This window comes from Odontesthes bonariensis, chromosome 17 (genome assembly GCF_027942865.1).
Source record: "Odontesthes bonariensis isolate fOdoBon6 chromosome 17, fOdoBon6.hap1, whole genome shotgun sequence".
Lineage (NCBI taxonomy): Eukaryota > Metazoa > Chordata > Actinopteri > Atheriniformes > Atherinopsidae > Odontesthes > Odontesthes bonariensis.
In genome coordinates, this window is record NC_134522.1 from 18695158 (window position 1) to 18710364 (window position 15207).

Below are 15207 nucleotides of genomic sequence, written 5' to 3' on the forward strand. Positions count from 1 at the left end.
TGGCTCTAAATTACATTACTGTATTTCCAAACCTTGACCCAGCTTCTGACAATCCTTGTGCAGAATGGTTTTCGAAAGCCTCGCTTTGCAATAACCTTTCCCACAGGAACAAGATATCGCCTATTACACAGCCAAGGTACCCGGCTGAATCGCCTTTGCTTCTGTCAAGCAGACATCCCCGATATCTCATCTTGTAAGAAAAAGCAGCACATACTATGCCCAGGCAAGAGACATTGGAGAGCTTTAATCATAGAATGATCACCAAGGCAAAATAGCAACAGGACACAGCCGAGGGACTGTGGGAATCTAGTCCCTAATAGGAAGGATAGGACCTATGGCTGCAACACTCTTTGAACACTAAGACACCTGAAGAGGTGAGAAATGTTTTTAGTTTCAGTGAAAGGAGAAGGCCTGACAAGTAAGAGAGCCCTAGTAATTGATGCTGAAGGTGTCTACCTGACCACATTTTTTGTCAGCACAGAGCACTCCCTCACATTTCAAACAATATCGCTGTTCTAATGTTGCAATGGTACACAAAAAAGAAACTTGGCGTTGAGGCAAGCTCAATGAAACCGTTACTATTGTTTTATTAACAGGCATCAAACGTGTGTATGTGTAATTTCTTTGCCTCCAGCGATGTATTTAACCTCTGCTTAAACAATATATAAGCTAATAAGAAAATGCTTCAGCTCATTCACTGCAAAATTCCCCCCCCCCCCCCCCTTTATGCAGGGAATTAAAACGTTGCTTGAAGACCTTGCCGTTCTAGCCAGCTCGTTATGAAACAACATTCTTACAGCCAAGGAATTTTTCCTCTTGTTAGCATAATTGGCGAATTTGCCTTCAGCTTGCAGCGAGATTGGGGTGTTTCATCTTTTCTCTGATGCAAACTGATAACGCTGGGAGCAGAGACGCCTCCGTCTAAACAATGTCTTTTTACTCGACATAGTATTTGTTAACATCTCTGTAATATTGCACTAAGAAGGCAGCTTGTAAAAACGTCCTAACGTGTCTATAATAATTAAGGGGCGAGTTTGCGTCTTTATTAGGGCCAATGATAACATTATGAACTTAGCATGTGTCGCCCTCAGCTTCCCCCCCCCCATTTCACAAATTCTTCCAATTTTCTCTTCCCGTCTCCTCTTCTCTGCATTCTTTCTTTTTGTGCTTATTGGGCCTGCTCCCTGTTCACACCTCTGGATAACAAGAGAACATCAGATTCCTGGTAACCTGCATCAGAACTGACACATGAAAAATGGCAACATTACCAATGCATGCTCGTCCTGGATAAATAGCACCTGATTAGTTCAGGTACTTGCATCTCCCTGATTTTCATATTAATCATGAGTCCGTCTCCATTCTCAAGTCACAACGTAGCACTTCACGATTTTAACATGTGACTAAGATTCACATAGCTTTGAATTCCAAATGAAAATAATTACTGGGGGTTAAGGTTATCTGGTTGTATTAGCCTAAAATGATAATGGATGTAACATACAGTGCAGCACTGGTGTACCTTTTCTAAAGACTGTATGTTTGAGTAACCTTTGCAAGCTCATCATAAAGCATGCAAAAAGAAAAAAAAGAAAAAAAAGAAAATCAAGAACCCTCAGTCATGGATATTTTCTGGGGGGCAAAAAAATATCCATGAATAGTTTTCACCACTGTAAATCATTTTCCTCTGTTGGAGATATATTGTCTCATGAAGACATGAAAGTACATCAATTAGCAGTCTGGGAGACCACGAGTGCTTGGTTTAAATGTTAAGTAGGATATTAAAATGACAGTTAAATGGTTCATGAACAGTTATCTCTGTGCTGAATTTCATCCTTTTAAAGAAAAAAAAAAAAGAAAAAAAATCAAGTGTCAATTAAACGAAGAATGAATAATAGCAGTTAGCTTTGAGGTTGATGCGTGCGAACTACTCTGATTTTAAACCAAGAAACCCGGAGTGTAAGCACCAATAAAACTGACATAGGCATTAAACATCTGAAACAGTTAAGCAGCCCATGCTAATAATGAAATCAAATGAATCTGAAAGAGTAACGATGCATTCAAAGAACAAATAAATGCAAGAATCTCAGAATCTGAGTTTACAAATTATCAAGGCGGACAGTGAGCCAGAGTGTAATCATCTAAAATGGACTGCACTGGCTCTGTTAGTTGTTTTTTGTTTATCATGCAGGAATTGTTGATTGAGCAAAATAACTTGACTAGATTTCCACAACATAAGCAGTATTAGTGGCTACTGAGTACAGTCATTTTTTAATTAACATGCACAGCAGAAATCTTAAATGCTACTTTATCTATTTTCACATGCTATTTTATTTTTGTTGTTGTATATATATGCACAATTGTGACATCATTCAGAGAAATAACCCCACTCTGACCTCTTCAAGTAAAAAAAACTGACAAAGTGACAAAAAGAGGAATTAACCGATGACCCCATCCTCACCTGTCCACAGTTTGTGTCAACTCTGCCTGAACCGCAATTTGGAAAATTACATAATAAAAACAGAAAAAGTATTTTCACATCTGCTTAATGGAGCTTGGAGCTAATTGCATTAAATAATTGATAATAGAGCCGACCATTTTACCAATTTCGATAATGACTAACAGACTGGGGGAGAAGGAACAAAAACCGAACGCAAACTCTTGTTTATCCATTTATAGAAAGAGCATCAATTGAGATTATTTTTCAAAGGTTAGAAAGGAGAAGAGAAAGAAAAACAATGAGCCGTTACCTCATTGGCCAACTCCAGCAGGACAGGAGCAGTGGGACGGGCCTTGGCTTCGCTCAGATACCTTTATTATCACAAAGGACAACAAAAAAAAAAAAAAAAAACCATGACCAAGAAAAGCAGACAGAAGGGTACAGAGGGCTAGACCAGGCTAGCCAAGACATGCTAATGTCCCTGATGACTTTGCCCTGGGTGGCATATGGCAAGCTCAGTGTGGTTAAAACAGCACTGCTTGGTGGGCTTCATATTTCCTTGAAGCCAGACAAGCATTTGATAGTTAGTTAACCCCTGCCGCCTAAAAAGCCTTTTTTCCCTCGCCAGCTAAAACAGCAACTCCCCTTAGATCTTGCCCAGATCATCTCTGAGGTTTGCTGGTGTAAGTGGATTAGAAGTGCATTATCCAGCCTTATTTTCCCCTGAACAATGGCCTAATAAGCTAGATAAAGGCTAATTGCAATATGCAAAGAGGCTTTTCCCCTTACAGCCTTCTTTTTTTTTTCTTCTCTTTTTTTAATTTAGCCGTATTCATTGAATTACACGTAATCATCCCATCATAAGCCAGTGGTAAGGCAAATGTCCAACGGCTGGTTATTTGTTTATTTTTCTGCTCTGACACAGAGAACAGAGCTTTGGCTTAGCAGGTGCAAGTGGAGGTCTGGAATGAATCCTGAGGGTGGTGATTTGTTCGGAGGAGATTATAACTGTCACGGTGGCCCACCTACTCTCATGTAACTTTGGCAAGTCCCTTTCTCAGTCAGAGAATGGTGAAGACAAAGAGGGCATGCAAGAGTGGGAGAGTCAAAAAAAAGAAAAGAAAAGAAAAACAGTAATAGAGATGAGAGGAAGATAAATAGAGGGCTAGAGAGAAGCAATAATAATACAACATAGAGAAAATAGTACCTTTGGTAGTGGCTTTCAATAACATCTGGTGCATGATGTCTTGAGAATGTCCTTTTTGTCCGTTTCTGTCACAAAGACAACATCATATTAGCAGTAATAACAATGAAAATACTTTCTTCCATACATATAAACATGAATAATGTACACAAAATAGTATTTATGGGAGCAAAATTCTTTTTGTTTCCACTCCACTGGAGTAAAATGCACTCATGTTCAGCCCTTGTTCCTCTTGCGGCCTCTATTCTAGTTGAACAAACAAGAGATTCTAGGGTCACCGTAATTTGATTTCAATAAGTTTGCTAGGGGTCAAAGTATGCCAAGGCAACCTTGTTCAGATCCACCATCCCCCTCTACCTCCCTCACTCATACCTTGTACGCATTTCCCATTTTTCTATCAAGCAGCGACATTATTGCTGGTACCACACCCTGACATTTCCATGCAATTCAATTGCCATCCTTGCTGTGAGGCAGGAGGACACAGGATAAAAGAGGAAGAGCATTGGTTAAAAGCAACTTATTTAAAATCTACTACACACAAAAAAATGTAATTCCACGGAGACGGGCAGTGTGACTGACACCTGTCAGTGGGATGATAAATGACTCCATTTTCTGCCTGTGCTGCCTTCTGCCACTGGCGGCAGCGGCCATTTATCATCATCCGCTGTCAGCCGTGGAAAGCAGCAGTGACAGTGCGAGTCAGCAAACATTTAGCACACGCAGCCGCACTACACGGGGAAATTATTATTGTCAGAATAATAATGGTTTAGCATAATTTATTACAGGTCCACCAAATAAGCAGGGGCTAGATGTTATTAGACAGATGGATGGGAAGGCTTGGCAGACATCCACTGAGGCTCAGGCAGGCAAAGGACCTCGACGTGAACGTGAGGAGGAGGAGGGGATGGAGGTGGTGGGGGGAATAAACGGGGGTATGGTTGGGGGGGCATCCTCCAAACCAATCAGAAAGCTGGCAGTTCAATTACAAAGAAATAAAGGGACATTCATCATTCAATTAGGCACCTGTCAGGGCTCACAAAGGAAGAAAACTTCTAACCTGGTACTCCAGGGAGAAGATGCTCAGAAGAGTGGACTGCGAGTGACTGGAACAAATAAAAGAAGGACAAAGTTAATTACCAGAGTGCATTGCACAGAGACAAAGGGAGAGGGGAGCTTCAAAGCTGGGGCCAGCTGCCCTGTAATCTAAAAGAACATGAAAACAAGTGTGGCAAAGTTGTTCCAGATGAACACCTCTAACAAAGGATTCCTGCCATGATGGCGTGGGGGTAGAAAGAAGGGGGAGGTTGTGTGTGGTATGGGAGATGAAAAATATATCCCCCGTTTTTTTTGTTCGTTTGTTTGTTTGTTTTTTCCCTGATCATTCACAGCATCTTCTTTGGTCTTCACCGGTTACAGTCCTGAAAACTAAAATGCTCATAAATTAAACAAAGGCGAGGACATTCACTCATAGCTAATCTAAACATGACAAAACTGGAGAGAAATGAATCATTTTCATGCAAATAATTGGCAGGGTTCACATACAGTTGCTGAGGACAATCCCGCTCCTGAGTTCGGCCTCTTTGCAAAGTGGATGACCACAGTGTGACTGGTGTAGCACTACTCACAGGAGAAAGTTTTCCTGCTTTGCTACCAGTGTTGGCCGTTCAGGAGCCCTCCCACTGCAGCTGATGGGCTTTGAAAACGGAAACTCACTGCATGAAGCTGTGACTCTCCGGAGTTGGTCAGTTCCGTGGGTCGCCATGAGCTCCATTCATCCCCCATCTCCAGTCAGTGTCAAACACCTCGCAAAGAGGCAAACCTTGGAAATGGGCAGCTCTGACAGCAACTCAAAACTCCTTCGATATCTCTCCCAACCCCCGCTGAATCCTGTGAACTGGAGATATCTCCATGCATGGAAGATGTTATCCAAACTGAATGGTGCACACTTTCACCATGCATGTCAACAAAAAAATGTTTTAACATTTTGCACACACATGGAGCTGCACAGAAATGAACTGAAGTGGTTTTGTATTTATAGACTTTACAAGCAACCTAAAAATGATCATGAGTAGATGAGGCTTCCACTCTGCATTAACCAGCCCTTCACAATAAACCCTAAGATGAGTAGGCAAAAACATGGATTTTTACCTTGAATATGTATCTGGGAGCATTTTATATTCGAAGCGTCTTAACAACTGGGAGAGTTTTCTAATTACTTAATCCAGGAGGCGTGTTACTTTGAGATCTCCTGATGTCCGTTCAAAACTTTATACTGCACTGACTGTTCCTACTAGTCAAGTCCTTGCTTCGGGATTTAACTCCTCATAAAGATGAGTCACAGACACAAAGTTGCAGTTTACAAAAGAGAGGAGCCCAAAATGTTTGAAGTAAAAGCAAAGGCGAGAAACGCTTTCAGCAAAACACCCCGCCACCTCAGCTTTAATTTACAATGAGGCTCTGGGATGAAGGGGCCACTGCAATTAAGTGGGCCATTAAATGGTCAACTGTCAACATGTGGACACTTAAGGGAGGACAAAAAGAAAAAAAACGAAGAAGAAATTCTTCCACACTTCATCCTTGCACCTGAGCATTTCAACAACATTACTGCCTTATTGTTGGCATGGGACCATCACGATTCCCCTGTTGGAACAGACATCTGTTAGGTTTTAACTGGATTACTCTCTATAATGAGAATGATTACTGCTTAATTGCTAAATCTATACCCTGTTAACTTTAAAAAGGGACATAAACTGCTCTTTATATCTATGAAAACATATCTGTTCCAAAAACACTGTGAACTTTTGTTTTCTTTTCTTACTTCGATCAGATTTTGCTGACATTAAAGCCAGAGAAGAAAAAAAAAGCACCTCAGCAGCTCCAAAAAAACAAAAAAAAAACAAAGTGGACACAGAAACGAGAGATTTCAAGAAGGGAGAAGAGAGTAACACTGTGGTGCTTTAAAACCAACAGTTGCCTGCATTTTATAGTCTGTCAAGTTTTACACTGCTATAACGCTCCTTTTTTATTTAACAGACATTAACAGTAAATTACTGCAAGCTTCGCATTAATGCATATCCAACCTGTGCTCTCATGGGCACAGTTTACTCACTTCATGCAAAAGAAAAAAAAAAAAACACATCGCCAACTGCAGTCTTACACTAAGAAATTAGAAAGTGATCTGTCGGCTGAGCAGGAGGACTGCATGTTTACTGTGATCCAACCAGCTCTTTGCCTTATAACACAGGCACTGGAAGGATGTTGCATCTCAGCCACTATGAAAATAAACCGAAGCTACAATGAACAAAAAATAAATAAATAACACTGATAACTCTTCCAAAACCAGATTGATCTATTTTTTTGTAACCCTAAGCAAAGATAATGATTGCATTTATTCAGACTGGTACAAGTGAGAAGCACAGCAGAAGTTTTAAAGTGTGCAGAAACGCTGAGTTAGGAGCAAAAAAAAAAAAAGCCTGAAGGGCAAAAGAAACAAAGGTTTTAAGATAATGTTTTCTCATATGTAGCTGTCTGTTAGTGATGATAATGATAAAAAAAATAGAGGACTGCATTATAGTGAGATGTTAAAAATAATGGCCAGAGTTGATACTTTTGTTTTTCCCCCTCTGAGTAATTCCTTTAAGAGAGTCATTTAATTTGAATCCATGAACGAGATGTAAAGATCAACTTTTCAAGTGTTTAATCCCTTTACGGCAAAAAATAACTAAATAAATAAATAAATAAATTACACAAAAAAAATTTGAGTCCGACACTGCATCGCATCCTTACGTTGACCTTTAGAAGAAAATACGTCTTCCTTCTCAGATGCATCTTCGAACATGGGGAACAGAAGGTTGGGAGACAGAAGAGCGGTTTGGGAATCATTCACTCTCAACCTAATTACCCGCCCTTACAACACAAGATAGAGCATTAATATGCACTGGCACCCAAAATAGTGAAGCAGCAGATTAAATTAAAAACAATTAGGGACTTTCACTTTGTCACTGAGCCGGTGTGGCTGTCTGGTCAGTGCTTCAGGCTCTATTAAGCTAGGATATCCGCTAGTGAATCAGACAAATTCAAGTTTGAATGTCGAATTGCCTCGCTGCTTATTCTTGCGCATTCGTAGCATATCAGTATCTGAAACATACAGGAAGGGGGGGGGACTAAATGAAAAGCCTTGAAAATCCCATCAACCTAATTAATAGGAGATGAGGGAAATCCAAGCTATCAATTATATTCAGAATCTTCCTATTTACAAATAATTAATTATAAACAATAGCTGTAATTTGGGTAATGAAAGCCACCTGGCTAATGGCATTGGTATCATATGCTGTGACAGTACTTAGCATTTGGTGGATCAGCATGCAGAGAGTGTTGTATCGCGTGACTCTTCGGGGCATGGAGCTGGCTAATTGTGGCACAGCACATATTTTTACTAACAGCAGTAGAACAATATTCAGAGAGGAAAGTCACAGATGAAATGGTTGACTTTTTTACGGAGCATAAAAAAAGTGAATCTTAGTTTAAATCTTCAGTCTCCTACAATCTACAACTTATATTTCAAGAAAATTGAACGAAAGCTTTCTTAGCGCAATTAGGATGCATCTAACATCCGAGGACCTTATTCAAGCTTGAGTGCTGACAATAACGCATTGAGCATTTACTTTCCTATAGATCAATATTTTATAAAGTGCAAAACAGCTGAATGTGGGCTAAAAACAGGGGATATGCAAATGATGCTAATTACACATGCTGACAAGCAAAATGCTAACATCTGTTTCACAGCAAAGCCTATCGTCATCAGCAGCAGAACAAATGTAGGGAAGGAATCTTTACGCGTTAATGTAGAAACGTGATATATTTTGACTAAAGTCTCACTGTGTCGTCATGATGCTTCAAACAAATACTTGCACACTGATCACTATTGTTTACACTTCAAATTAGTTTAGTTATTTGCTCCGCAAAGCCTTCTTTGTTGAAGAAGTAATGCAGCATTGTGGTAAAGTTGAGCTGTAAAAACGCTTTTCTGATGTAATTTCAGGAGATTTTCAGGACTTTTTCCTGAAGTGAGGAAAGATTCACCAAAGGAATGACTCAGACTGCTGTATTTTATTTTCTGATGTGAGTGTGTTAGTGACACCAACAACCCATCATCTGTCTGCAGAAGCCCATACAAACCTACGGGCCCGTAGGGGGCTATGGACAAAAATGGCTTTAACAGAAGTACAACAGGGCCTCTCCCTGCCTGCATTAGTTCTAAAAAGATGAAAAATATTACCCAGCCCCCTTGACTTTATTACAATCTTTAAAATGTCTGCCTACTGAGATGCCTTACATGTCAGAAGTGTTATATAATGGTGGTAAAAAGGGGCAAGGAAGTTTCCACAATCACCACCCTAATTGTGATGCTATGTGAAAGCTAGGGATCTTCACGCTTCTGTCTGGGGTAAAACATGTTATAACTATTATGGTGCATTGCCATTGTTATAATTACTGTCGTTGCTGCTCCTGCAGACTCTCAGGGAAAACTGAAAATGAAGTCCATGTTATCCGTCAAGTGGCGAGTGTCCACTGGTCTGGCAAAGAAACACATTACACTGACCAATTGCCTACTCCCCCAAGCGTGGCTGGGGAACTTGTACCATTCTGTGCAATTTGTTTCATTCTTCTCCTGCAATTGATCCCAGTATGCAAAGAGAACCTTAGGCAAGAGACCATGCTATAGTTGTTCAGCTGAACAGTGGTGCTGTGCCGTAGGTGTCCCTTGGAGAATATATGGCTTTGGGGGTGTAGGGACAATGCTGACTCCAAAGCAAACAACCCATACAGTGGATATAAGCTGGCCTTAGTAACAGGTCATATTCCAAAGCTGATCATTTAACCTTTAAATATTAACATGTTACTCTGCCTAACATCACAGTTTTTAACTTTGAAAATGGCATCTCGCATCATCTCTGCAAGCTACGTCTTATTGGGCTGCTTACCTAAGTGTTTTTCAGCCCAATGAGCCAAAAAGGCTTTACAATCTATAGAGCGTGCTTGGACTTGGACAATGTCCCCACGATATGAAGAGGAAGTAGTCATTCCTGAGCTTCCTAATCAAGTAATTGATTTCATCTATTATTCATGACCTCCTTAGCCTGACATGAAGTTGTAAACTCAGCATAGCTTCTCCTCTTTCTACATCTCTCCCCTTCTCTGCTTACACTTCATTCATCCCTTCACCCTTCCAATGCTCATCTAACCACATAAAGCTGTGGAATTAGTTTTCTAGCTTCTCAGTCTTCAAGGGTTGTACCCCTAAGCCCCAACTGCCAGTTTGTGTTTTGTTCAATATGGGCAGCCAGAAGTGTGAGGCCGTGCACTGGAAGCCGTGGAGGCTGCCCCCGCAGGCTGTGCACATGATCAGACTCTGGGTAATGTCATTGCCACTTCCAGCCTACAAAATAGCTGCGGAATTCCAGCTTAAAAAGAGCTACAATGGAGCAGCTCAGTTTAGTCTTCAGTACCAATAAAGGAAATTACAATTCAATCAAGAAACAATCCACATTTTTTTTATCCACGTAAACGGATGTAAATGATTTTTCAATATGCAGCATAAATTTTTTTTTTTGTGTTTTTTGTGTTTTGTGTTTACCCTTTCAAGGCATCCTTCAACTGTAATCGACGAGTCCGAAAAAAATAACTCCCCTTTATTGCAAGAGTAGACTGACACGAGGGAAACCTAAAATAGATTCTAAGAAACAAATACAGTGAATTTGTGAAAAATCTGAATTTTTTCTAGTCTTCTGTTGAGCTCTTGACCTGTAATGTTAAACTAAACTTATATAGAGATTGTCAGTTTAATGCATCAAACTTGTTACCAAATCCTTAAGTTTAACTAGCATGTAAACAAAGAGAAAATAACTATTGCCACTATAAATAATCAATGAGCCAAGTCCCTAAGCTTCAACCTGAGCTGAGATATTACCATCAAAAACCGTGTCTGTAGCCAAGAAATCAGCATATCAATGGCACATGCCACAACAACCCTGCCCCGCGCTTTCCTTCCAAAGATCATGCCAGATAAACCCCAAATAACAGAGAAATTAACAAATGCTTGACATTTGCTCAACATCCATTATTCTGACACTTCTTCAGAATTTCAAAAGGCTGAACGCATGCTTAATCAACATTCATATTCCCAGAGCGAGCTCCGGCACCATATTGCAGCCCGCCTCAGTGCTGATGAAAACGGCACATTAGGGCCCAATTCGAAAAACGTTCAGGGACTCCTCACCAGGGAGCTGTGAATGTGTGTGTGTATGTGTGTGAGAATAAAAGAAAGGAAGGCGCTGGGTTTAGAGGGGAGGGATGCGTCACACTTTACTGTTTAAGCATTTTCCAAAGCAGAAGCATCTGCCCTTTTTAACTCACCCTCCTACTTTCATGACAGTGAAAGCAATATGAGGAGATAGCTGAATGGCAGTCTGAAGAGGGGGGGTAAATCATTACATCCAAATTCATTCATAATATAGCACAGAAGGAAAGGGTGGACATTCATATTCCCTCCCTCTTCAACTTACCCTCCTTGCACCGGCCCTCTCTGGGGAAAAATGGTGGAAGGACTGGGGTCCCCTCTAGACCCAAGGGAAGTCAGGCAAGGCCTCAGAGAGCAGCCCATCATTTCCAATTCTAATATGTGGCAAGAGAAGGACCTGATGGGACCGATGTCACATTTCTTCCTACGCTGGCCTTCGATGAGCCCTCCCCCTCCCACCCTTTGCTGCCTAGCCACAGTCCAGATACTAGACAGGACACCAGGACTGACTAAGAGGAGGGCAAGGAAGATAGGGCAAGAATGGGGGTTGATATTTGCATGTCCCTCCATTGTGAGTGGGGGTAAAAAGTGACAGCACCGTGTCCAATTCTTTTCCCCCCAGAGCAGCTCGGCCCCAGCCAGAGAGGCCAAGCTGACAGATGACTCCCAACATCTGTGTTATGCAGCCGTTACAGATGAGGGACTCCACATCGCAATCGCTCTCTCTCTGTCTGTCTATCAGACACTCCTACTCTCCTCCCACTAACCCTTTTCATAGTACAACTAAAAGACTGACAGATCGTCCGTGGAAATTACCTTGAAATGGTCTATAACAATCATCTTGTTCAAAGTTTAAATTTCCTTCCCTTTGAGTCCCCAATCAAAAGCAATGACTGTGAAATGATTTTGAACTCAACACAGTACTCAGTGACTCGAGCATAACGGTTATTCCTATTCATCTGCACCAAAATTCTCCATTTAAAATTTAATTTCATTAAATTCGAGCAGTGCGACTTCATAGCAAAGCCGCGTCAAGTTTATCTATAAAGTTCAATATCCCAAATCCCAAATGTGAATGTGTTTTATGACCCCCATTTCATTAAAGAAATCCTATAAAAGTAGACAAAGAGATATTAGGAAGTTGAACAATCAACAGCCAATAAATAATTTTTCCTAATAACTAAAAAGTCTTTATCAGGAAAAATATTTTCTGATATCAACGTATGTCAAAGTTGAATTTAACAGAACAAATACCTTCTTAGCTGCATTCATCACTCGACAAATGCGCATGCAAGACAACTCCTTCCTTAATCTTACACATTTTGCTCAGAAACATTCATTTAGTCAGGACAGAGGTTGGTAACATCGTATCTTTTAAGATATAATTTAAAGTCACTGCTCACATGAACTTCCAGGTATTATTAGGGAAGCATTTCAATGTATCAATCAGACAGGTGTCAGCTTGAAAAAGTTAGAATAAAAGTAAATTGCACAGATCATGAATCCATCACTTTTTGAAAGAATAGCAATAAAACCTAAATAATATTGACAATGCATAAATCTAGATCATAACACGCAGTTCTGCAGTTAATTAGACATTTTATGTATAATTTGCAAGTCACAGATAAAAATGCAAAGAGGTTTAACATCCAGATACCTGTCTGTTGTAGCTCTATTACAACCAAACCATTCTTTTGCCCATCATTTCATTTCAAGCTTGTCCACAACAAACCGCCAACTCCCCCTCCAACCCCTCCCTGCCAGCCTCAGCCTGGCCAATATTTACGCAGTGGCAAGGCTCCCACACAGTCCGAGGGGACAGGAGGGGTATGGGGCGGGGGTGGCTGACTGCTGTGCCTGAGCGCATGCTAAGAGATGATGGATGGCCTAGTCGATATGTTATGTCTTAAGAGCCTGATTTCCTGCCAGTCCAATCACTAACCCTCCAGAGCCCAGCTCAGCTGATTGGACAACCAGAATAATTTCGCAGGCTGTGAAAACACTGCTGCCGTGCCTGTCTGTCAGGCCCAGTGACGAGACTGGGATTTTAAAGAGCAAGGGCCTCCCCAAGATTGGTTATGGTGAACGAAATAATAACAATAACCAGCAAGACTAAACAAAAGGGCAAGCACCTCTGGGAGTGAGAGCTCGTGCAGAATTATTGGAATGAAAACTGTCCGATGTTTTCCTTTAATTATTACACCCACCAGTACCACTTTAAAAAAAAAAAACAGGGGGCGGCAGTTGAACTGTTTTTTTTAAAGATACTCTGTATTATGAAACCAAAAGGAAACTAAAATATGAGAAGCCCCCCCCCCCCCCGGAGTCAGTGTCTAAACAGAAGTATATTAGATGCATTTCATACATATTCTGTAAATCGCTGACAGTGACAACAAAGGCCAGCTGAAGCTGCATTGCATCCCCTTTGGGGACCTGATACTTTCTTCTAGATTGGTGATTAGGGCACAATGGAAGTAGGAAGCTCCAAATACATGCGACTTTGTAAGTGACCTCAACGGGATCAGCCATGGTGTCCTGGCGGCCTTGGGGGATTACACATGTTACATTCAATAAAGTGAGAGCCCTCAGTGTCAAGGAGAAAGGCAAACACAACCATTAACCTCTCGCTTCGATTTCTGGATGCACGGGCACTGAATGGCTAAACCCTGTCTAACGCTGTGGTGGAGGCCAGTGCAGAAGCATTTGTGGAATTAATTAGAAATAATAAAGAGTGAATTAGGTGAGATTATAAATGCTTAATTCTAAAGGATAGAGATGAGACAAATATTAAATGATGCTGCATCCGAGCCTGATGAATCACTGAATCTCCATGAATATGTTCTCCTGTGTACAAATGAAGTCCTAATGTCTAAACACATCTTTGAAATATAATACTAATTACCAATGGTTTAATATTGTTGGATAAAAGTTGCTTATCACTAGTATTTTAGTGTTTTACCCTGTCAGACAAGAACAGACACGTACAGGTGCTTAGACACCTATAAATATTAAATTTGCACATGTAAAATATGCATAAGATAAATACAGTGCTATGTGGGACTACTTACTTCGGGAATCTGTCTTTCAGCATCTTCATACATTGCCGTGTGGGTCTCAACTGGTCAGTCCACCTCACGATCACTTTATATTGAGCTCGGGACAGTCTCATCTCTGGGTTTCAGCTGTGTGTATATCTGCACAAACAGGGAGTGAGAGTTTGTTAAACGTACAGTGTTTCAGAACTCTGATTTTGTAAGGATGACAACGTGTGGTGACTGACAGCTGTCAAAAACAGCTGATCCTTCAACCAAACTTAGCGTTACGTTTCAGCTAACGCGACACACTAAACGCGAATTACACATATTTCTTCTTATCTTCATAGGATTATTACATGCCTGTTTTATACGCCACGTTTTCAAAAATACACCAGAACAAAAAAAATGCATGTAAAAGGCTTGTTTACCCTTGAATCCTGCTGCCTGAAGACGGCTCCCGGTAGCTTGCTTCCCGCTAGGAAGTTGAAGAGGAGACGTTTGTGTGAACAGCGCGTTGATTGGACGATTGCCCCTTGAGTAGTTCAGTATATCGGTGGATGATTGGTTGCTTTGCAACACGAAGGCAGTGTTAAACTGAGACTGCTTTCTCCCTGCATCATTGCAATCGCTTGCTGGATTGTCATCTGCTGCCTGAAATACATAAATCCTGTCACTCTCATCAACTGTTTCCCTGTCCAAACTCGCAAAAAACCCTAATGTACATAAACTGCAATCTGGGTAAGGCTGTTAGGGAGAAGTAGAAAGGGAAAAAAAAAAACTTTTTCGTTTTATTTATTTATTTTTTTCATTTTATTTTCTTAGATTTGCTGTGAATTAATTATAGCCTGCATATGTGTTGTGGACAGTCTCTGGCCATGGACCCCCGGAATCACCAAAACATGTCACATCAATGGTAAAAGTAGTGTTTTCAGTGACATGGACAAAATATATCTGGTGAGGGGTCAGACTCAAAAGATTTGTAACATGTTCAACACTAATGTTTAATAAAAAATAAGCATTTGCTCAACCAAACTGCTCTTTTCTCTTTAAAAGTATCCATGTAGTCAAAGCGTATTAATTTCTCTGTGAATCTTATGATAGCTTCTTGCTGGAGTGCTGCTTTTAGAGAAGACAAAGATGGGACTAATTCTTTAAGACCTACTTTGTCTAATATGTCTCTTGAGATCAATATAATTTTACATTGCCATTATTGTGTAATTAGTCTCTGAACAGC

The 15207-nt window shown here is 40.6% G+C and overlaps 1 protein-coding gene across 1 annotated transcript in view; it reads right to left on the bottom strand.

Annotated features, from left to right (window-relative positions):
* cdin1 (CDAN1 interacting nuclease 1) overlaps positions 1 to 14464 on the bottom strand; it is a 59403-nt gene extending 44939 nt beyond the window's left edge. The window contains exons 1-5 of the mRNA XM_075447719.1: positions 14402 to 14464; positions 14007 to 14132; positions 4696 to 4741; positions 3642 to 3706; positions 2745 to 2805 (exon numbers count right to left, since the gene is read on the bottom strand). Coding sequence (XP_075303834.1) covers positions 2745 to 2805; positions 3642 to 3706; positions 4696 to 4741; positions 14007 to 14107 — 273 coding nt within the window. The 5' untranslated portion in view covers positions 14108 to 14132; positions 14402 to 14464. The remainder of the gene's footprint in view (positions 1 to 2744; positions 2806 to 3641; positions 3707 to 4695; positions 4742 to 14006; positions 14133 to 14401) is intronic.
* Between the last annotated feature and the right edge of the window lie 743 nt (positions 14465 to 15207).